Raw genomic sequence first — 25,390 nt, 5'->3', positions numbered from 1 at the left:
ATAGGCCGTGTGACGTCATATATTTTTTTTTTCTTTTACGTCACATGGAATGAATTCTTTAAATGAAATATTCATAAGAACTCGGTGCACTAATTTTTTTTAAAGCCTGCCAACGTTCTCGTATAGAAAAAAAACAACAACACATTTTAGTCTAACTAGGTCGTGTGACGTAGGTTTTAGAATTTTTTCTACTCTAGAATTTTTCCACTAGATCTAGATTTTTTTAGACTAAATCTAGATTTTTAACACTAAATTTATTTTTTTTTTACAATAAATCTAGCTTTATATTCTAATTAAAATCATTGTAGATTCTAGATCTAGAATTTCTAGGTCTAGGTAAGAATTATATAAAATAGATCAAGATCTAGAATTTCAATTTCTAGATCTATATCTAGACAGTGTAGATTTTGATTTCCATATGTCTAGATCTATTTTGCAATTTTATAATATACTAAAACTAATCTACTATTTTTAAATTTATTGTTGCATTCAGTATATTGATAGATTATCTAGGCTTTTTTTTATTTTACGTAAATCTTATCTAAATTACATCCAAATTATTTAAAATTTAGATCTTAGATCTAGGATATATGTGTATATATATATATATTGAGAATGCTAAATCAGAAGTTTAGTTTATGTAGATCTACATCCCTACAAATCAATGCTGAAAGATTATCTAAAATCGTCAGGCTATTAGTTTGTAACCAGTTTGTTATTAAGTTAAGAGCAATGCATGGTCGTGCGGTTAGCGTTCTGAACTGATTATCTCGACGGTCCCGGGTTAATGTTTGTTTGTTTTACATGTTTCGGATAATACGATTTCTTTCCCTTGTTCAAGATATGAAACAAAATAATTAATTACCAATAGATAATTAACTAATTGTTTAATTTTTTTTAGTGATTCTTGTGTTGTCAGGTAAAAAAAATAATTGTGCAAACTTTCAGCGTAATCCGAGATTGGGTGTGGGAGAAATAATGTGTACTAACTTTTGGCCAGACATAGAGACAGACTGATAAACTTTGTAATAAAAGGGGAGGGAGCGCTACCCCTACCTGATCTAAGCTATAGATATGCTACAACTGTCCCGAGACATGACGTTAAACTGCGCTCCTCCTTCCTTGTCATTTTTTTTCATACGGCAAAAACATGAATACTTTAGAAGGAAAACTACAATTATATTTAAATAAAATTCATAATTGGGCAAATGAGAATGGCTTTCAATTTTCAGAGCATGTCTTTTTGTAATTTAAGAAAAGATCCTTGTTGTGAAAACGACTAAATGTTTAGGCCTTACCCTAGATTGAAAAGTCGAAGAACACTCAGAAATTATATGTATGACTCATTTCTAAGGGGTATGGTGTGTGTTGGGGGGGGGGGGGAGTAATATTGGTTACACGAACACACTGGTAAAAAGTATGTGTTTGTGAGGGTTAGCGTTATAAAGCGGGCCGTCCAATTAGATGTAACAGAAAATAAACTCAAGCCTTTTAAGTGGCGGGGTGAAAATGATAAGGCAGAGAATGGTGATATAGATTTCACCGGCCGGAAGTGAGTGTGTTTTGGAGGGCGTTTATATAATTTGATTGTTTTAGGAAAGATGACCATGGCAACATTAACAATATATAGCTTGGGAACAAATCATCGGCCGTTGCCTGTGGGTATTTTATAATTCAGCAATATAGCCCATTATTACATTAATAGAATATATTTTAATATGTTAATATGCACAACAACAAGCCATGGTCTCCATAAAGTAGGTGTTAGTCTGAATCATACCTGAATGAACTTTTAATTTGACAACACATTTTTAAAGACACATTCCAGTAGTTCAATATTTGTATGGGTTTAAATAATTCGCGTCCGTAAAAACGATGCAAGTTTAAGTTAATGACAACGTAATGTGTGAGACAACCAAAAGCTAGAAGCTTCCTTTTGTAGGGCTAGCTTGTTTTGTTTTGACTTTTTGATCATGAAAATGTTCTGTACTATTCCAGACCAAAAGTAAACATTGAAAGATTGCGTTCAAACACAGTAGGTGTTGAAACGTTTTGTCCTGCTCTTAGCTAGTGAAACCAACTGAAAGTTCGCAGAGACTTCAAATGCTGTCACATGTCACATACAGACACTGACCACACCACAAGTTATAGGAATGCTATGTTTCTGCGAGTCGAGTCGAACGAGACGAGTTCTTCTAATTGCTGACCTAAAGGGACGATCCACAATTAGACAATGAGATAAATTGATTAGTGGTGTTGGTGTTGTTCATCGAGTGACCAGGACTTTACTGGGACCTGCTGGGGCACTTTTCAAAATAAAACTTGGACTTGGGCTATGTTAGAGACCTGTTTAATACTCCTGACTTAGCGTTTGAATTGTTTCTAACAACATGATACATTGATTTAAGACGCTAGTTAAAACCAGTCTTTAACTAGATTTCAACTATAAACGTGACATGTATAGAAAGTAATATAAACGTGACATGTATAGAAAGCAATATAAACGTGACATGTATAGAAAGCAATATAAACGTGACATGTATAGAAAGCAATATAAACGTGACATGTATAGAAAGTAATATAAACGTGACATGTATAGAAAGTAATATAAACGTGACATGTATAGAAAGCAATATAAACGTGTCATGTATAGAAAGTAATATAAAAGTGTCATGTATAGAAAGTAATATAAACGTGACATGTATAGAAAGCAATATAAACGTGACATGTATAGAAAGTAATATAAACGTGACATGTATAGAAAGCAATATAAACGTGACATGTATAGAAAGTAATATAAACGTGTCATGTATAGAAAGTAATATAAACGTGTCATGTATAGAAAGTAATATAAACGTGACATGTATAGAAAGCAATATAAACGTGTCATGTATAGAAAGTAATATAAACGTGTCATGTATAGAAAGCAATATAAACGTGACATGTATAGAAAGTAATATAAACGTGTCATGTATAGAAAGTAATATAAACGTGTCATGTATAGAAAGTAATATAAACGTGACATGTATAGAAAGCAATATAAACGTGACATGTATAGAAAGTAATATAAACGTGACATGTATAGAAAGTAATATAAACGTGTCATGTATAGAAAGTAATATAAACCGGATATTTGTAGTAATGACTATAAACGTGACATGTGAAGTAATGTTGTATTCTTTTCACAAAGCTTATATCAACTCACTTTGTCTGTCTGTCTGGTACAAAGTTTCTTATTTCTCCGACACCCCATCTTGGATCAAATGGAAATTTCGAGATATTATTTCTTTTACCTGACAACTTAACAATCAATTTAAAAATTAAACAATTATTTAATTAAGTATTGGTAATTAATTATTTTGTTTAGTATCGCAGACAAGGAAAAGAAATTGTACTTAACTGAAGTGGTGTTATAAGCTGAATTAGTCCCCTTTATAGGTCACCGCTTTAAAGTAAGTTTGTAGCAAACAATAGATACCGTAATAGTAATAATAATAATAATAATAATAATAATGATGTTTATTATTCATAAGGAAATTTGTCTTAAAATTACATTACACTATAAACATACTATAGATAACTATGGATCTATACAACTATAGAGCTATACAATCTTCTATTTTCATAGACACCTCACTATCAGAGTTGTCAGTATGTCGGTTTGAGCTATGAGTTAGAATTCAGGTCGTTTCCCCCACCCTCCTCTTTTTTTTTTATATTATAAGTTTCTTTTTAAAAGCGAATACGGTAAACATTCACCCAGATAACTTTTCTTTCTCCCCACCCCCCTCCCAAACATTATCGCAGCTGGTCCAGATAAGTGATAGGATCACAGCGCATTGACAAAGCTTAAAACATGAAATAGCGCTAAACAAAAACAATTGTTAACAAGTAAAAATGTAAACAAGGTTATAAAGACAGTTTGCGTGGAAACACAAACTCAAAATCGGCCCCCCGAACTGGTTCACCCAGGCAGGTAAAAAGGCAGGTTTCAATATTTTCAGAAAGAACATCAGATATGTAATTCTTTAAAGGAAAAATGACAGAAAAGAATGTAGAAAGAAGGTTGACAGATCTTGTGTGGTGCCCCAGTGGTCCAGCAGACCAAAGGATAGGTGAAAGTGAAAATCAGATGTGAACCTGGCCTAACTAATGTCTTATAATGAATATCTAATTTATCTAATTGTTTTGTAAAGGGTCAATCACTTATTCAAAGCCTCAAGAAAAAAACATTTTTCGTAAAAAAAAAATATTCCTTTATTTAAGTGTTCTATGGGTATAGTGCAGCGCTGTAGTTCATGCGATAATATGAAACACTAGTTATTAATTGTTGTTTTAAATTATGTCCAACTTTTATGCCTACTAAATAGATTTTTTTCTCTTTTTTTTTTTTCTAAATGTAGTAGTTAGTGTGACAGAACTTTCAAATGTAAAAAAAATATATTTTTTTGGACAAAAAATCTAAAACCATTTGCATAAATGAGTCAAAATATGGTGGACATATATCTCTCCGATTAAAGAGCCTCCAGTGTTTGTTACTATTAATAGTGAATAGTTGTAAAAGTGGTGTATTTATGAAAAAAACTGATTGCATAAGTGATTTAAAAAATTAGATTTTTCGCGTTCAGAAAAGAAAAAAAGTAGCCGTTGCGTCCGAACTTTGAATGGTCTAAAATATTATGATGTCGGATTTTCACTATCTTTTCTAGTTTACAAGATCTAAATGGGACTGATGGATGGACGGACAGACATTCCACACAAAACTAATAACGTCTTTTCTCCTTTCGGGTGCCGCTAAAAATCGATTTTCCTAGATTCGGGGCGACTTCCCCATTCAGCTTAAAAAAGAGTTAGGTATGTAAACTACTATCTTAAAATACAGTTTATTTATTTATTTTATTTTATTTTTTTGATAATTAAAAAAAATTGAAATTGCACATAGCATAGGGTTTTAAACATTTGTCTCTGCAAAGGTTTATTTGTTTTTTCTTTACTTTATTACTTTGCCTAAAAACGGCTCCAGAACGCGTTAAACGAATTTGCATACGCTGCCACCTCTTTCGGTTTATCTATAAACCTCGGGAAAACAGAAGTCATGTTCCAGAAGTGACCCAATAAAACCTACTCAGCCCCAAGGATCACCGTAAACGGACAGCCCCTTAACGTGGTAGACCACTTCACATATCTAGGTAGTATAGAGGCAAATGACGCCTCACTTTCAAGGGAAGTTGATAACCGTCTGGCCAGGGCCAGTAACGCTTTTGGACGCCTTCAGGCGAGAGTTTGGCGGAACAAATCGCTTCGCCTGCCTACAAAAATCAATGTCTACCAGGCGATGGTTCTCTCAACCCTTCTATATGGCTCTGAGACATGGACACTATACAGAAAACAACTAATACTTCTTGAGCGCTTTCACCAAAGATGTTTGCGCTCTAACATGGACATACGGTGTCAAGACCGCTCTACAAACAGCGATGTCCTTTCGAACGCCGGTATGGACAGTATAGAGTATAGAGGGACTTCTTTTGGTCCGGCAGTTACGCTGGGTAGGGCACGTATCCCGTATGGGAGACGAACGTATGTCAAAAACAATCTTTTTATGGTGAGCTAAAAGGTGGTGGACATAACAGAGGCGCCCCACGGAAACGCTTCAAAGACCAGCTTAGGCGTCAACTTGCTTTTTAACTGACATAGAAGAGAGCACCTGGTTGCATGCGGATTCAGAACGAGACAGCTAGAGGTCACTTACAAAGGCCACGGGACACATTGGAGACCAAAAGAAAATCCACTGCCCTGGACAAACGCAGACAGAGCAGATGTGTCAAAATATGAAGGTCACAGCTGGGGCTGCGTATCTACGGGAAATACTGCATTCTTCATTTATCTTCAGACAGATCTGTAACAGATTATCTCACCAATTTTGAATGTAACGAAATTACAATAGAATTATTCCTCTCTCTCTCTCTTTCGAACAAAATAAAAATACTCTATTAGTGGCCCCCGAAAGGGAAAAAGCCGCAATTAGTTTTGTGAGCTCTGTCTTTCCGCCGCCCGTGGTCAGTCCGTCCCGTTTAGATCTCGTAAAATAGAAAAGATATTAAAAATCCGACATAATGATATTTTAGACCTTTCAAAGTTCTGATGCAACGGCTACTTTTTTCTTTTCTAAAAGCGAAAAATTTAATCTTTGAAAATCAACTATGCAAGCAGGTTTTTTTTTTTCATAAAAATACAGCATTTTCACAACTATTTAGTATTAATAGTAACAAACACGGCAGGTTATATAGTAAGAGGGAAAAAAGGGAGATAATTATGTATCATACTTTTTTTTAACATTTATGCAAACGGTTATAGATTTTTGTCTATTTTTGTTGAGTTGTCATATCAACTACTAAATTTATAAACAAAATGTTTACTTTTATTTTAAAAGAGCAAAAAATCTATTTTATATGCATATAAGTGGATTATAATTTAAAACAACAATTAATAAGTTTTGTTTCCTATTATCGCGTGAACAGCAGGGGAATATTACGTACACGAGACACATCACCTAAGGAATTTTGTTACAACTATTATTTATTTTCGGAAATGTTTTTTTTTTCTTGAGGATTTGAATAAGAGATTGACCCTATACAAAACAATTAGATCAGTTAGATAATCATTATATGACATCAGTTAGGCCAGGTTCACATTTAACTACACCTTCACTTATCCCTTGGTCTTCTGGACCGTTGGGGCACCACACAAGATCTTTCAACCTTTTTTCTCCATTATTTCTGTCATTTGTCTTTTATAGAATTTTATTCTGATATTGTTTCTGAAAATATTGAAACCTGCCTTTTTATCTGCCTGGGTGGACTACTTCAAGGGCTGATTTTGAGTTAGTGTTTCCACACAAAATGTCTTTGTAACCTTGTTGTATATTTTACTTGTTATAAAATGAAATACAATCTAGTAAAAAAAATATTGAATATGTCATATCATCATATCCAAGCAAAATAGTTGTCACATTTCTCATCCTAACTTTACATCAAATAGGTAAGGAAGCAACCACCAATTAAAAATGATTAAACTCTGAACAGTAGAAAAATCTGTACTTTAAACAAAAATATTTTAGAATGAAAACGCAGCGTGAGACGTAGCGTCTAATGTTTAACTAGCGCTTGTCTCATGTCCTACAGCGTCTAAAAAATGAAGTGATGCGTACTTCCCTTATCTGAGTGTGAAACTAGTGTCAGTGCTCAATGGTCTGTCCAGCACTGCTAACTGGTCCTTCTGTCCGGCTTTGTTTGTCGCTGTCATTTCATTCAACGATAACTAGGATCTAATATTGAACGGCTCCAACTCTCTCATCATTTTTCTCTCTTGACGGACACACAGACACATTGCTTCAATGTCACCTGGACTTTGAATGGCCAGAGAGACCATCTGCCAAGGAATGGACAATAGGCACAGAAACTAAAAACTAGTACCCTCTGTGTATAGAGCCCTATATTCGGTCATATCAAATCATGACATGTATTTGGTGTCTGTGGCAATGTATTATTGTGTCTGCAACTATATATTTTGCGTCTATGGCTATGTATTGAATACACTTTAAGTATATTTTTAGCTTTGCGCCGCTAATACCCAAGCTCTAGTGAAACACTGCAACGAAAGGGTCAAACAGAACACATGTAGCATAAGTACAAATAATTGACAAAAGAAAAGATAAAAATCTTATGACCAGGTAGAAGGAGCCCATTGTTTCAGTCTAAACACATTTGGTGTAACAGAGGAAATCAGGTGTCAGTTAATGGTCTATTCGTTAAAGGTTAATTGATTTTGTCTTTATTATTCAACTTCATGTTCATAATTAATAATAACTAAGTTTGAGTCTTCTTTATCAATGACAATTACAGTCTGAAAATGACTTGGACAAACTCTGATTACAAAATTCTAACACAGGCGAATTAAATGGAAAATGGGGGGGGGGGATTACGGCTGGCGAACAAATATGATGTTGATAGTTGATGTTATAGTGGTCATGGAAGTATCGTCCTCCTTTCGTTTATTAAACAGTAATGTGAAACATTATAACGCTATCATTTGTGTCAATGCTTATGAATAAAATTGTAGATATTTTAGTCATTTGTTTGATATTGAAGAAGAATTGACTTGGAAAAACGGAAAATCTGTTTGGAAAATGTCAGTATGACCTGAGCAAATGTTTGAGTTTCATTTGTTTCAAGCACGTTGTTCATCTCAAATAGTTCTTGTCATGGATATAAGTCTTAGTACTCAAACAGGTTTTTGAAAAAGGTGCGTTGAGGGGGGGGGGGTATAGAGTAAAAATGTAAGCCTATTACATGTTTCGGATGTTCCTTCAAAGTCGAAGATAATTTACTCCCTAGACCAAACCTCCCGCAGGACGTCGGGGGATGGGAGTGGTCAGGGTTTGAGCCCGGGACCATCGAAAAGTCCGAACAACAGTCCAACGCGCAAACCGCACGTCAAAGCAAAACTTTTTGTGGATTGTGTTTACTGAAGTTCTGCGTTAATCAAAAACTTAATCTAGGTAGCCCTATCTCTCTCTCTCTCTCTCTGTCTCTCTCTCTCTATTCTATTCTATACACTCTACCATTTTATTCATCTAATTATATATATATACGACACACATACATGTCACACACCTAGTTATCACACAGGAACATGTCACACATTTGTTGCACAAGAACATGTCACGCGTTTATCCAACACTAGAAGAGCAGTGCCATGTGATACTTGCTTCATTGGTCTCAAGTCTAAATAAACTCAACAGGCAGCATTTTCTGTGCCTAGTCAACTCATCACTATTTCTCTTTCATCACAAACTGATTATCTCTATTGATTCAGTTGCATGCTAGCATTAGCTTCATTTGAATATACCACAGGTACAGGCAATAGGCAAGTCAATCTCTTCAACCTTCTGCCTCTATTATCTTTTACTTTTTAAACACACACACACGCACGCACACACACGCACAATTCCTTTCATCCCAACTTTGGCTGGGACAATAAAACAGCCAGAACAGAAATGATGTTGCGGTACGACACCGCCCGCCCCTCCTCCGTCCACATAGCGCATCAGGTACTTCAAGCAATTTATTTTGACAGACTGGAATCCTTAACCACGCCTTCTCGTCGCTGCCATTTTGCCTTCCCCGGGTGGGGTGTCAGTCCGCTAAGCAGGTGACCGTTATGTGGGCGTGTCCTCACACTTGAGAGCAAAGACTATTTGATTGACAGCACTGGTATCTGATCAACCGAGCGGGCTAATCTATGGCAATAATGGTCCCTAGTGTTTAAAAAAATATTTTCAAGTGTTCGGAACTGGTACTAACAGTGTTGGTCTAGTTGGAGTCATGGCGACTGCGTTGATTGGGGTAAGTCTAATGAACAGGATTCTTCCACAAATAGAAATAGTAGATAATAGCTACAATGAATTATATAATCACATGCTAGGCCTATTACTAATACATTCATTAGTTAGTAGCAACGTAGTATGATTAATAGTTCTAATACATTTATTAATTAGTTGTAGGCCTAATAGAATGAATAGGTCTACATAACGTTTGTAGGCCAGCCGTTTGTGTGTACTTGTGTTCTGCGTTTTATAACAAAGAATAATATATAAGGGAGAGTGTTTTTTTTTTTTAAATAACAATGTGCCTATGACACATTAGATCTGCTATCATTAGTAAGCCACATATATATTTTAGATGTCTTATTAATTTATAGTCAAGTTCCCATTGAACGGATTCTTTAACGCGTATCAGGAAAATGTTTTCATTTGGTTCAATGCTACTCCCATATAGAATCCAGTATCTCTTCACTGGCTCTCTTCTAGGTCGCTAGGTCTTCTGCTTTCAATACCTTTTTTAATATATCCTTCATTCATCTCTCTCTCTTTCTCTCTCTCTCTCTCTCTCTTATGTTGTTCTCCCTCTATGCGTAACAAATGATGTCTATATTCAAATCTTATTTTAAAACCTAACGACAGAAGTCTCTGGAAACTATAGCCTACGCTAATGATAAGAATTATTGTCATAGGTTTTGTCTTTCATGTATAACGACACTAGGTAACACAATCAACACACCAACATACACATCGACATTAGGTAACACAATCAACACACCAACATACACATCGACATTAGGTAACACAATCAACACACCAACATACAGATCGACATTAGGTAACACAATCAACACACCAACATACACATCGACATTAGGTAACACAGTCAACACACCAACATACACATCGACATTAGTTAACACAATCAACACACCAACATACACATCGACATTAGTGAACACAGTTAACACACCAACATAAACATCATCAACATTAGTTAACACAGTCAACACACCAGCATACACATCGACATTAGTTAACACAGTCAACACACCAACACACCCATCGACATTAGTTAACACAATCAACACTCCAACATACACATCGACATTAGTGAACACAGTCAACACACCAACACACCCATCGACATTAGTTAACACAATCAACACACCAACATACACATCGACATTAGTGAACACAGTTAACACACATTAGTTATGAAAGTTGAAAAATGGTCCAATCTGAAAACTGTAAATAATCTCACCTTAACCTCTACAAAGTGTTGAAGACTTTTTTGTACTTTTGTGATTCTGTTGTGCGTGTGCCCCGAATATCTGAGACTCAATTTAAAGACCAGAAGTAGCCGTCAGTCTGTTCTTTTAGCTGGTATGCTCTTATTTATCATTCTTGTAATGAACCTTTTTTACTTATTATATTCTTATCTTATATCTTTTATATTCTTAAAAGTTAATTCTATTGTTATATCAGCCCTGTCTATGGGTATTCATTATACACACTCAATCCGTCTCTTGCTGCCCACAAGGACATAATAGGCCTACCTTTGTACCTCAATATAAAAATGCCATCTGAACCTCTATTCCTAAGACACACTATTTGGTCTCTCAGTTTGACTACTAGATAGGTTCAAATACATTGGCTTTGCTTTCTCCAATTCAACAGATCTTCCCTAGTTTAATGTGAGCGACAAGGTCTTGGCTATGTTTTATCACGCTCATATCTGCAATATTTTAAGTTTCAATATCACTGCCTGGTATGGCAATCTGAGCATTAAAAATAAAAATAAACTTTATAGAATCCTAAATGCTGCTGGTAAAATCATTGGCAAAAAACCCATTTGGGCAGTTGTTTGAGACAAACATCTATAAAAAAGCTAACAAGATCCTCGAAATAAAGTGTCATCTTTTGTGTCAGGATTTTGTGATTTTACCATCACAAAAGAGATACAAGACACCGATAGCAAAGACAAACAGACACAAACACTCTTTTTTTCTCCTGGCAATCAAATCATTAAATAAGAACAATCTGATATAAACTTTGTCACATGTAAATTATGAGTGAGTCTGGTGTGAATGTACACTTTGGTTTCTTATAGTTATAATGTTTTTTGTTTGGTGTAATGCACAAATTGTAAGACAAATTTCCATACGGACAATACAGATTATTATTATTATGTTAGAAATGAACGAGTAGTCATTCTCTGGCGCTGCCAGGGTCGAGTTTAGCTAAAGAGAAACAAAATTCATCGTAGTCTCTTTAACAGTTTCCACTGAGGAATTTTCTGGTGATGTGGCAGGGTTAGGGTTAGGCAGGTCTGCAGCAGTACCGCCCTCTGACAGGCAACGAAGATGTTCCTAGGAATATTAAGGTCCTGGAAGGTGTCTGTGAGGTCAGTTGTTATTATCCCCTCGGTTGATATAACAATGGGGTATATTGTTATTTTGGACAATTTCCATAGACGCTTAATCTCCAAGCCTAGGTTCCCTTATTTTCTTTGTTTTTCTATCTCAGTTTTTATTAAATTATTATTATTATTATCACAAGTACACACACACTTGCAATCACGAGTTTACGCTTTAACATAAAAAAGGAAACATTTCTTGTGAAGACTAGCTGTATTCAGTTCGATTCAGTGTTGAATAAGCTGACCCATAGACTTCTAGTTGCTATACATTGACTGGATGCGCCGAGCTCTTACAACACTATCCAGAAACAGGATGTTGGTTTTCAAAGTAGTTATAAGAAGTGTTGTTTTTGTTTCAGACCTAACCTATATAACATATAATATGACAAAAAAAAAAAAAAGAACTGTATATATTCATCTTATGATTTTTTATTGCACACTTCCATAAATCTTTCTAGATCTGTACCGATATTCTGGATCTTATAACTGAATGTCATTATAGTCTTAACATAACTTAGATCTATGCTTTATTATGTGTAAAGAAATAGGTGCCGGTACTGAGTGATGGATTTCCTAACTTTTAACTACTAATAAATTAATAATAAACGTTAAAATGCAAGAAAAGTAATAATTTTTTCCCCATATTGAAAAAGATGTCGGTATGCCGTACCGGTGCGTACCGTCACGAAAAAAGCAATATATATATATATATCAATAGCCGACCATTGTGATCACTTCTAGAGAAAAGTGCATAGCCTACATATTCCAAGTACGCCAAGTACGTGGTCCGTAAAGATCTAGGTCAGTGGTTTCCAAACTTTTTTGTCTCGTAGACCCCCTTACCATGTTTTCTGAGCTACGGTAGACCCCTGATTAACTTATATTGCATTTTTTGCAAATTTACCTATTCCATTTTTTAAAAACTTATTTCTAACTAAAGTGAGTCGAAGTATGAACAAGTCATTTAAAGCTACATTTGAAGTAAGAGAGCTCTACCTTTTGTATTGATAAAAATTCAAATTTAAACATGATTTAAATCAATAAAATAACAATATATATATATATATATATATATATATATATATATATATATATATATATATATATATATATATATATATATATATATATATATATATATATATATATATATATGTTTGCCGGTTCATCATCAATTTCTACAGATATTATGTTTCATATAGGAATTTGTTGTTCTGTGAAGTAGTCCTTAAACATTATATAATAATTAATTTATTAATTAGCCTTAAGTATCATTGTTAACGTTTTCGCAAAGAGCCTTTTCTCGTGTATTTCTTGATCTTTCACGTCTGGCTCAAATATTGGGTCCGCGGAACTGTTTTCACTAACAGGAGAAGGGGCAAAGGCAAGTAATAGTGGACTAAACCAGTAACTTCAAGCAGGAATTGCTCATTAGCCTTCGCTTGCAGCCCACCCAGCAGATGGAAAACTGAATTCAAACCTCTGCTGCCTTGCAGCTATACCCAAACGTGTGAGAGCCTGTTATGCCGCTGATCCCAAACTGTAAATGTCGTTTGCAAAGAAATACATAAGAAGTTTTTGAACTGTATTGTTGCTTAAATAATAATATCAGAAGTAGGGTTGCGTAAAACAGTTTTTTAAACTACTACGGCTGGTAAAATCAATGTTTTATCTGTATTTGGTTATATGTAAAAGAGATATTGTAAGACGCTCACAAACTATCATCTTGTTTATATTATGTTGAAGAGAAATTTTGTGGGTCTATTTTGAACTTTATGCTTGAGAGGTCGAAAGTTTTTCAAACCTTTATCTTTTATCTGAGTGGCATCGTCTCAAATGATCCTCCAGTGTAATTAGTTACATGTCGTCATTAAAGACACATCAACAACCGCTTGTTTGACAAGGATGGAATGAGTCCCAGTTTTTAATTAATCAACGCTGTACAATCTACATTTCTTTTTGTTAAACATTAGTTACATGTAGACAAAATTAAATAAGTATTGAAATTAAATACAACAGTTTTTTGCTTCATTAGCAGGATAAATATTTAAAGGATTAACTCAGGTACAAATCATATATAAGTAGGCTATATGAAATAATTACATTAATGGGATCTGAAAATTAAAGTCACGACCTGCTTAAATGAATGAAATCCATGATCATAGACCCCAGTGGACATCTCATAGACCCCCAATTTATTTTTTCACTTTCGTAGACCCCTTGGAAGTCTTCGTAGACCCCTGGGGGTCTATATAGACCACTTTGGGAATCGCTGATCTAGGTCTAATCAAAAGATTCACTTGAGTAGGCTTATGAGAATCATCCTGATATTTTCACGTATGTCTAGGATTGTGCTGCATTAATGAGTTAGCTAGAAATTAGTTTTTCAAGTTTTCTTGCAAATTTAAAAACATAATGTGTTATTAGGGCTATTTGATTTTTTTCAAATTCAACTCGTAACTTCGTGGAAACTTCTGAGTGGGTGGGAACCTGGGTGGACCCGAAAGCTGTACAACGATTTCCCAAGAAATCTGACAGTTGCTGTATTGCAGTGTATATCGTTGGGGAAAAAAATTACTAGATCGTTGGTCACACTGAGAATACTGTAGTTTAACCGTTATAATTTTTCAAAGTAAAAAAGAAAAAAAAAAATGAATTGGCTAGAGAGCGAGAACATATTCATTTGAACGGACCATACGTCTTCGGGTTTTTCCGAATTCATTGAAGATTTTAATTAATTAATATTCAGGAAAATAGTGGGTATCGTCTTCATAGTCTAGATCAGGGGTGGGCAAATTACGGCCCGCGGGCCACATGCGGCCCGCCGAGGTGTTTTATGCGGCCCGCCGACACCTACATAAATCAGGTGTGCCCACAGTATATAGATATAAAAATGCAAATATTTTAAAAGTATCTATATAAATTATTGAAACTGTCTCATTATAAAAAGTTTGAAGTAAACAAAGATTATGCTTATTGGCTATACATCACTACACTCAATTCAAGACATAATGACTGAGTGTTGGGTAGGCTTGGAACAAGATGGCAAGTGTAACAACTGATGGAGCTCGATCTTTGACTGAGAACCATGAACTTGAAACAGGAAAGTTTGCAGAAAGCTGCATGTAATTTAAACATTAATTGACACTAGTCACACAAAAGAAGTTGAACAAGGGTAGTTCTGATTTATGAATAAATAATCCAATGTATCCGCTAGCTTAGCGTGTGCAAGGCAAATGAGAAGAATATAAAATCTCAAGGAAGAAATTGTTATTTTACTTGAAGGACATTGACTGTGACTTTGTTACCAATATTTCTAATGAAGAGTGGAAGACAAAATTTCATGTCTTATGTAATTGCTATTGCAATTGATTGTTTACATATGAAATGTAAATGCATATTAAATCTTTTCAAACAAGGCGTAATACAGTGTATATATGAATTAAAAGACATTTTACACAGCAAACTTATCTTTCTAAGACACATATATATATATATATATATATATATATATATGTGTGTGTGTGTGTGTGTGTGTGTGTGTGTGTGCGGCCCGCCATTCCCAAACGTTTTTTAATGCGGCCCTCGATACAAAAATGTTGCCCACCCCTGGTCTAGATCTAAAGGTCTATCATTGGAATAGTAGACGCGTAGGACGTAATCATCTTCTTTTTTGAAGTAACGTTTGTAATATATAAGATTAAGATAAGATTCGCTTAACCAGGACGGTTGGGGGGGGGGTGGGGACGGGGACGGGTCAGGGTAGTGTCCATTGTTTTCTAATCCAACATGAACTAGTTATTCAGAGGTAACAATCTTTCTCAAAGTTGTCTAAAGGAAGTATTGTCTTCTTTCACACACATTTTAAAAATGTTTTTGTGTTCTTGTGGAGACATTACTAGATTCCTATAATTTAACTAGCCAACATTTCCTACCAGTCAACTTTTTTAGTAAATTATCTAAGACTATATATTTGTTTAGTTTTATTCTTCTAGCCGTTTTTAATAGTCTCAATGGAAAAGGCACTTTTGTTTTTGTGCTATCTAAACGATGTCTATCTGTCACGTTACATCTTGATAAGAAAAATATAAAAAATACTTTAAAAAAAAAACAAAGCTTATATTATATTAAGCTTATAGTTTGGATTATTCATGTCATTAAATTTGTAATAGATCTAGACTAATATCTAAAGACGGGAGTCTCTGTATGAAGGTTACAGTGATATCTTTTAAAATATATTTTCTTTTTTAAATTGTACGTGTTCAATTTGAACTCGATGCTCATGCCTCCTCAAATCAACACACTAACCACTGTGCTAGCGAAGTACTTATGAACTGAAAATAGAATGTTTCATAGGTATCTATTGTTAGTTTCAGACTTTTATCTATAGAAAGTATATAGGGAACTATTTCAACTTTAACCACTACATCTGTCAAGTACATTTTCTTTACCTTGTTCAATAGCAAACAAAATAATTAATTACCAATAATTAATTAACTAATTATTTTTTTTAGTGATTCTTGTTTTTAAGGTACAAGAAATAATTGTGCAAAATTTTAGTTTGATCCGAAATTGGGCCGAAATTGGGTGTTGGAGAAATAACATGTACAAACATTTTACCAGACAGACAGACAAACAGAGTGAGTTGATATAAGCTTTGTAAAAATATTAAAATTCTTGGTTCATGGAGCGTTACAACTCCAGAGTCTTCTTCTTCTTCGTATTCATGTTTATGTTGGCGCGTTCAGATGACTAGACCAACAGATGAGATGAATTGCGCAGTGGTTTCCAAATCAGGGAGCTCTCCATATAGTTTTCTTTTCATAGGGGTGTTTTGGGGCCAGTGTCTTGTTTGGGCCTCTTGGTAAAGAATGCAGTTTTGAAGGACATGGTCAGCATACTCTGGTGACACTCCACATGGGCAGATTTCACTGGCTCCAAATTTGAGCTTCCGGAACATATCTTCGTATGTTAATATAATACAAAAGAAAATGATTACGTCCTACGCGTCATGCATTTAGTCATGCATATTAACCAATGAGATAAATTCTGCTAAGTCACTGGTTTTCCTGGCTAGCTCATGCAACCCATTCCATGCTCTAATAGCACTAGGGAAGATGGAGCATTTGTACAAATTTGTCCTAGTTGCCTCATTCTGTTGTGTCAGGTTCTGATGCAAAAGATTAGACGTTGGTCTTGTGGGATAGCTTAAAATAGACGTTATTTTTCTTGTAATTTGGATAAAAGCTTGTCCATTTCTCAAGTATTCTATTCACTATTAGTTTCTTCATTTCTTCTGGATAGAGTGCAATGTTTCATTATTATTATTATAGCTTTTATATAGCGCTACTTTCATCTTTTATATTTTGAGGTCTAAACGGACGGAAGGACGGATAGACAGACCACACAAAACTAATAAGCGGCTTATCCCCTTGGGGGGGGGGGGGGCGATAACAAAACAGAAACATTTTCAAAACTGTGAAATCAAACAAAAAATAAAGTGTCTCTTTATTGTGCCACACAAACCAGGACATAGTGGGAAGAAGGGAAGGGCTGGTGCTGACCATACTTAAGCTCCTCGGCATAAGGTCCATACTCTCATCGTAGGGGCCGCTTGAAACTGGAACATGAAAACCTTCCTTTTATATTTTAAACAATAAATGCACAAAATACGCGCTTATTATTAAATTAATTTTATAAGCACAGGCATAGAGTAAGACAGACAGAGATAGATAGATAGATAGATAGATAGATAGATAGATAGATAGATAGATAGGTAGGTAGGTAGGTAGGTAGGTAGGTAGGTAGGTAGGTAGGTAGGTAGGTAGGTAGGTAGACAGACAGACAGACAGACAGACAGATAGATAGATAGACAGATAGATAGATAGATAGATAGATAGGTAAGTAGGTAGGTAGGTAGATAGATAGATAGATAGATAGATAGATAGATAGATAGATAGATAGATAGATAGATAGAGAGAGAGAGAGAGAGAGAGAGAGACAGAGAGAGAGAGAGAGAGATTTTAAAAAGGGAAAGCCTGATTATGTACGTTGCCCTGAGACATGAAGTCATGCTCATATTAGCAGATAATTTTATTTTGTTATTCCCCATAAACTACTTGATAAATTCTAATTAGCATCAGACTGTGAGCCGTGAAGAAGTCTGACTATCTTTGTGATTACTGCAGACACTGGTTTATGGCACGGAAACGCCAACCTTTCACCCACAAGCTTCCTGCTTTACTCTTAATGTTCTTGCTACAGCCGAGATCAGCAACCCAGCTGTAGAAAACCTGTTGGAAACTTCTATAAATCTCGTACCTTCACTGACTTTCACACATACAAACCAGCACTCACACACACAGTCTTATATATATATATATATATACTAGCATTACCCACTGGCTAAGCCCGTTGATTTGCCGCTAGGATATATATTGTTTATTTGGCCAAAGATCCCTCTATTTTTTCCTACTTCAAAAGTTATAACAATAGTAACAAAAAAAAAAAAAAGAAACACAAGTAAACGCTCACTTAACATTCCCTTGGCCAGCTAATTCTAGTATTTATTACAATGATTGGGACCGTTCTATAAATGTATCCGTTCTCTTGCCCCCCCCCCCCCAACTCTCCGCCTTAATAAAAAATAGTCTTATTTACACTATCTAACTATTGTTTTGCTTTTTAGTTCTTATTCAAAGTGTTTGACAGGCTCTATGATATTTTTTGGACTGGGATAGCAACATATGCATGCGAGACAGGGAAGTCATCTGCCAAATTGAGAAAAGACTAAATGTGGCTTTACAAAAAATGGCTAAGATTGATTGTAGGAGTCAGTTCTAGAGATCAGGTCTTAAGGAAAACCTATGCCGAACTGTGAGTCGACCACTTAGTGAGGTTGTGAAAGAGTGTCGCATGAGGTTTGCGGTACATTTCTCCGACAAAATGAAATAGGCAAACCAAGAGTTGCGATGACATGGAGGTCACGTAGGAGGAGGAGGAGGTGCTATACATTCGGATCGTTGGATTGGAAGTCCAAAGAAATGGGTCCGCAGGATTTAATAACAAAAAATAATCTATAATCTATTAACAACAACAACAGAAGTTAATGTGAACAGTTAACTTTCGTATTGATTGTCAGTTAATTTGGTTACGCTTAGGACATCGAGTAATGAGCATCCAGATGTTTGGACTTCAAAATATTTAGAATGTTCACATTTCACTTATAGTGGAATATAAAGGATTTTCTGTAATAGATTTGATAAAAAAAAAGCTTCATTTGTTCTGCTAATGTTTAAAAATGTCTCAATTCGGGATCGTTCACGACCAGAGTTATGTTCAATCAGGCATCGAGGATCAGCACTGCAAATTGCTAATGCCACAATTGAATGGAATGCTCTAGGCACGGACACACGCTTTGGAAAACAGAAAGAGGGGAGAGAATCGGCGAAAAGGATTGTTCTTTATTCCGATTGGTTATCTGGAAGTGAGCACTTCAATCTGGTCAAGAAGCTATTAGTTCAACTTAGAGAAAAGCATTTTATTTTATTGTCAGTCTTAATTAAAGTAATGGAAATAGGAAAAACACATTTCAAATTCGATCCATTCAACTTTTTTTTTCTATCCATAGTTGAAGACGTTTTAAATCTACTGTATTTGCAAGTTACCACTGATTCATTGTTCTCATGACTTCTGAAACTGTCGTGGCTTCTGAAACTGTCGTACGGATTGCATGAAATTTCGTACACAGGTTCTTCTTACATCTTAGGTGCTTGCTAAGAACCGGTTTTGACAAATTCGCAACCTGACCACCGCTATTCGCGAAAAACCTCAAGCTTTCTATCAAACCTTTGTATTTTATTTTCGGTATTTACCCAAAAGGCCGCATTCTATATATAAAGCATTTTAAAAATATCGCACAAATTGCGCATTTTCAAAGCATTTTTTTTTTCTCCTAAGTCTACTTATTTTTATATGCCTATTGTTTCCTTTTAGACGCGGTCTTAATTAAAAAAACAAACAACTAGTCCTAATAGCAATAAAAAGTCTGGATTCTGATTTAAAAAATGTAGAAATGATGTCTAAAAATAACCATAGATGCTATATATAAATTCAAAATCTGTCACGTGTGTGGTGATCAATCGTAGGATCCATTTAGACGCTGAATAAATTTAAAAAAATCCTAATAGCATTAAAAGGATAAATCTAGATCTATTGTTATTTCGCTAAATCTAAAAGGGGTCAACTAAACGATTACAATTAATAAAACAAAATCGATATTTCTTTTTATTTAGAGAACGAAATACCAAAATAAAAGTAGAAAGGGGAACCGTCATTGGGATGGATAGATACATAGATAGGCCTACATAGAGGCCTACATAGGTACATAGATAATGCTGTTCAGCTTAAGATGCTTACATATTTTTATCATTGGCTATCAGTTGCTAAAGACTACGAATATTACATCAATATTATTCATTACAGAGCCTCAGTAAAAACGTATATTAAAAAACAACGAACCTATTCAGTGTTTTGCTTGTTTAAAAGTTCTATTGACTTTCTAATGATGTAACAAATGTGATAGAATGAGACGTGCCGAGAATAGTATCCGAAGTGATTAGCCTGTACCCACCTGGGACCAAGAGCGCATGTCCACTTCACCCGCCAGACCTCTCCGAAGTGTTGACACAGAAAGTGCTCTATCTGTTAAAGCTAAACTGGCAAATCTTTGGTTCAAGCGAGTCTCTTGTTACAAAGCCTGTCCGGACTGTGTGTACAGCACGTTTAGACAGTCAGGAGAGACAGGATCCTAGAACTGGTGCGCACGTACTTCATTCATTTTCCGTCTCTCTTGGTGCAGCATTGAAATCATTCAGATCAAAGTGCCGAATTTAAAAATCATCCAACACAAGCCAAGGGTCCTTGTTTGATTATTTAAACGGTCACAAATACTCCTAGACAAAACCTTTTCAATAGAATCGTATTATTTGAAGCTATAACTTTTTTTACGTGAGATATTCATTCACAATGTGGGCGGTATCACCTCTCTGTGTTCTATTGAGTGGATGTTTAATAGGAAAATAACATAAAAGAGACGAGAGAAGATCAATCCCATTTTAAAATAAGTATAAGCTACAACTGCTCGGGAAACAGATCAGATCTATTACATTTGATACCTTTAGGGTGCATTCAAAGTGATCCTTGAATCCTATTTGTTAGAAATTTGGACAGGGCAGAGTGATGGCAAGGCATCCATTTGATGTGAAGTCGATGTAGATAGAAACAATGGATTTAGATAGAAACAATAGATGTAGATAGAAACAATAGATGTAGATAGAAACAATAGATGTAGATAGAAACAATAGATGTAGATAGAAACAATAGATGTAGATAGAAACAATAGATGTAGATAGAAACAATAGATGTAGATAGAAACAATGGATTTAGATAGAAACAATAGATGTAGATAGAAACAATAGATGTAGATAGAAACAATAGATTTAGATAGAAACAATAGATGTAGATATAAACAATAGATGTAGATAGAAACAATAGATTTAGATAGAAACAATAGATGTAGATAGAAACAATAGATGTAGATAGAAACAATAGATTTAGATAGAAACAATGGATTTAGATAGAAACAATAGATGTAGATAGAAACAATAGATGTAGATAGAAACAATAGATGTAGATAGAAACAATAGATTTAGATAGAAACAATAGATGTAGATAGAAACAATAGATGTAGATATAAACAATAGATGTAGATAGAAACAATAGATGTAGATAGAAACAATAGATGTAGATATAAACAATAGATGTAGATAGAAACAATAGATTTAGATAGAAACAATAGATGTAGATAGAAACAATAGATGTAGATAGAAACAATAGATGTAGATAGAAACAATAGATGTAGATAGAAACAATAGATGTAGATAGAAACAATAGATGTAGATAGAAACAATAGAGGTAATATCAAATTGAGATAGAAACAATAGATTTAGATAGAAACAATAGATTTAGATAGAAACAATGAGGTTCTTTATTTCCTTTGGACATCGTATAACAGTGATTTTTTACCAGGAGCTCCTGGAAATCTTTTGGAATTGCAAAATATACCAAAAGTCCTGGAAATATCCGGAATTTATTAAAATCTTTTGAAAACTCATACAAATCTCCTGAAATATATAGACGAAAATTGTCATTTTTGGGTGTCATTCAATATGGAAAACGCCAATCCTACGCGCGATAAAAAAAACGGCATTATGCAGTACCCGTAATTGTGGAATCTAGTGAAAGAAGCTTCTCGCCCTAAAACTAATGAAGATTTACTTGAGGTCAAAAAAGCTCGTAGATAGATTGAAACGTTTGGTAATTCTTGTTATTGAGCGTGATTTATGTAGGAAACAGAATTCTTATGACATACTGTATGACTTCGCTACACGCAAGGCTCGTGTAGTAATTCTGTGCGTAGTATAAAATGAATAAAATGCAAAGTCGAATATATTTTCTAATACAAACTCTTAATTTTCACTTATTTTCCGTATCCCTAACCAAACTGGGCCCCGCGAAATCCGTTTCGCATTGGGCCCCACAATGGTTAAGTCCGGCCCTGCTATTTATTGACGGGTGAATACAGAGTAGATTACCTGTTCTCTTTCCATGACTTATTGGTCACAATGGTTAAGTCCGGCCCTGCTATTTAGTGACGGGTGAATACTACTTGTTTTCCCCCCACCACCACCCTTTTTTTTTCGCCTCTAACCAAAATAGAAAATGTTCTCTCAGGGCTTAAAGAGTCCTCAAGGGGACTAATTCAACTTTTACCACCCCACCTGTCAAGTGCAATTTCTTTCCCGTGTTCGATATCAAGCATATAATTATTTAACTATTTAGTTAATTTTTAGTTGATTCTTGTTTTGTCACTTACAAGAAAATATTTTGATCCTAAATTGGGTATGGAAAAAATAACGTATACAAAAATTGTACCAGACAGACAAACAGACAGACAGGGTGAGTAAAAAAAAGGTGGAACCTGCAAAAGTCAAAATCTCGGATTGGTGCAGAATGGTGCGCATACATGTATTGAACGGAAGTGACGTTCTAAGAGAAACAGATGGACAATGTAAGAGATAGTGAACATTGTGTGCTTTGATGGAAACTTTCTGGAAGCAATGAAAAGAAAAGCCTGAAGATGGCGGATAAAGATTTTAATTAACGAAAATTAAATTAAAAACAAAATAAAACCTGTAAATGAAATACCAAAATTTATGTTAAAACAAAATACGTAGACTTGAAAATCAGTAGTATCTATGCAAGGACAAAGGCGTGCAAGTTCTCCTTCTTTCCTAGAGCCATTAGAGCCTGAGTCAGCCAGAAAAACCTTTGGGGAGGGGTATCTAGGAGAAGATTTTCCGTGCTGCATTTAGGCGCTTAATTTAACACAACTCTGCTGAGTCGGGTGTCGAACCTCGATCCCTCTTGATAGTAAGTCACGTCAATATCTCAAGCATACTCAGCCTCTCGGTCACACATCTTAACAACTTTCTTTTGGCAAAAGCATTATTACATAACTTAAGAGTTTCCACATTTGTTCTTGAAGAGAAATAACGGAAGTCGAATAATGATGTTACTATTTCTTGATTATCAACTGTGAATCCCAGAAGATCAAACAATGTTGACATTGGGGTGAGAGACCAGTTGTTAACGTCTTGATGACATTCAAAGGAATGATGGAATAGTGTAGTGACTACAAGAAACGATCAACTACCATCTTGGAGTTATACATTTTTAACCTCCATGTTGATGAAGATTTTGTAAAATTCTATACTTTATACAGGTCAATATTTGTTGCAATAGATTTTGCCTCTGTACCTACATTGAACCTATAAGTGCCGGGAGCCAGATATGCTCATCACTACGCATCTGGACCTCGGGTAACACATTTGAGACAGAAGGAAAATCCACTGGCGACACAGACGTAGACGGCGAGAATAGAACTAAATCGACCACAGGCGGACAATGGTCAAGTCGGTGTTACGTGGCAACTTATGTAGATCACTGCTGTGATTGTGTAGCCACGTGACATACTGTACTTCTTCAGTCTCGAAAACAAAGCTTATTAATAGAATGGGACCACGACAAATTGTTCACAGACAAGTCGTTCACCCGACAATTCGTCCAGTTGACATAGCATTTATCTGACTTATCATTCACCGACAGTTGGTTCACGACAAATGGTTCACCGACAAATCGTTCACTAGATAGTAAAAAAAAAAAGGCAAAAAGAAAAAAAAATCTTTAAATAAATACTTTAAATGATTATTCAAATAAACAAATAATTTAAAATACTTCCAAATCACAATGACTTCAAATCAAACTACATTACAAATTGTATTGATCTCTCCTCTTAGTTTGGAAGTGAACAAAGACACACAATAAAAACAGAGACACACAGAGAATGTCTTGTATCAATCTTCTCAACGTTTGACAAGGGTTTAGATTTGTAACAATGTTACTCCAATCTGGTACACTATACGTGCATACTATACGGTGTCATTGTTCAACTCTGAACGTCACAAACCAGATTCAGATCTAGGAGAATACAAATAATGGCAATGACTTCAATTCCAAAGATTAGGAAAGACTGCAGCTCTCACAGGACTACCCAAACCCAGTTGCGACCTGCTTTTTTTTCCGCATCTAGTGCATGCAAAGCCGTTGTCCACCGGCGGTCAATTGAGATATGTAAAGACAATGATTTGCAAATCTATGTAATAAACCAAGTCTTAAAACAATACAAAGTATGCTACTAGTATCCAGTAGTTTCAATATTAACAGATGAAACCTTTTGTATGTAACGACTCCCTGTCTGTTCAAGTTGTAAGACTTCTAGATACTCCAGCTGGATGGCTAGTTAAAAAACGGTGTTTAGGTAGAGGAAGGTCCTAAAGAGGGTTAACTGTAATGGAATGATGAAATAGTTATGTTAATTAAACATCGTGTGAACCATTCATCGTGAACCATTTGTCGATTATGCAGTTGTCGGTTAACAAGTTGGTGAACCAGTTGACGGTGAATGAATTGTTTCTTAACGATTGAACGTGGAGCTAATATTATATATTATTCAATCCTATGCAAACATATATATATATATATATTATATATATATATATATATATATATCGTAAACTATGAAAGATTTTGAAAATCCGACAACATGATATTTTAGAGTTAGACCATTCAAAGTTCTGATGCAACGGCTACTTTTTTCTTTTCTGAAAGCGAAAAATGTAATTTTTTAAATCAAATATGCAAGTAGGTTTTTCATGAAAATGCACCATTTTTGCAACTAATACAATTAATAGTAACAGACTCGGGAGGCTATTTAGTAAGGGTGATAGCTATTTACCATATTTATAACATATTTATGCAAAAGGTTTTAGATTCTTTGTCAAAAAATTATATTTTACAATTATACTTGTAACATAAGTAAGTTCTGACATACTAACTATACATCTACCAAAAAAAAAGTGTACTTTTATTTTTAAAGAGAAAAAATCTATTTAGTATGCATATAAGTG

General features: G+C 34.8%; 1 protein-coding gene across 1 annotated transcript in view; it reads left to right on the top strand.

The window, feature by feature from the left end:
• Nucleotides 1-9,251: 9,251 nt before the first annotated feature.
• The window catches only part of LOC106068530 (transcription factor Sp9-like), a 39,632-nt gene continuing 23,493 nt past the window's right edge, over nucleotides 9,252-25,390 (top strand). Inside the window, exon 1 of the mRNA XM_056014492.1 lies at nucleotides 9,252-9,404. Within this exon, the coding sequence (XP_055870467.1) occupies nucleotides 9,384-9,404 (21 nt within the window). The 5' untranslated portion in view covers nucleotides 9,252-9,383. The remainder of the gene's footprint in view (nucleotides 9,405-25,390) is intronic.

This window comes from Biomphalaria glabrata, chromosome 16 (genome assembly GCF_947242115.1).
Source record: "Biomphalaria glabrata chromosome 16, xgBioGlab47.1, whole genome shotgun sequence".
In the NCBI taxonomy this organism is placed as follows: Eukaryota; Metazoa; Mollusca; class Gastropoda; family Planorbidae; genus Biomphalaria; species Biomphalaria glabrata.
This window is presented reverse-complemented; position numbering and strand designations above follow the sequence as displayed.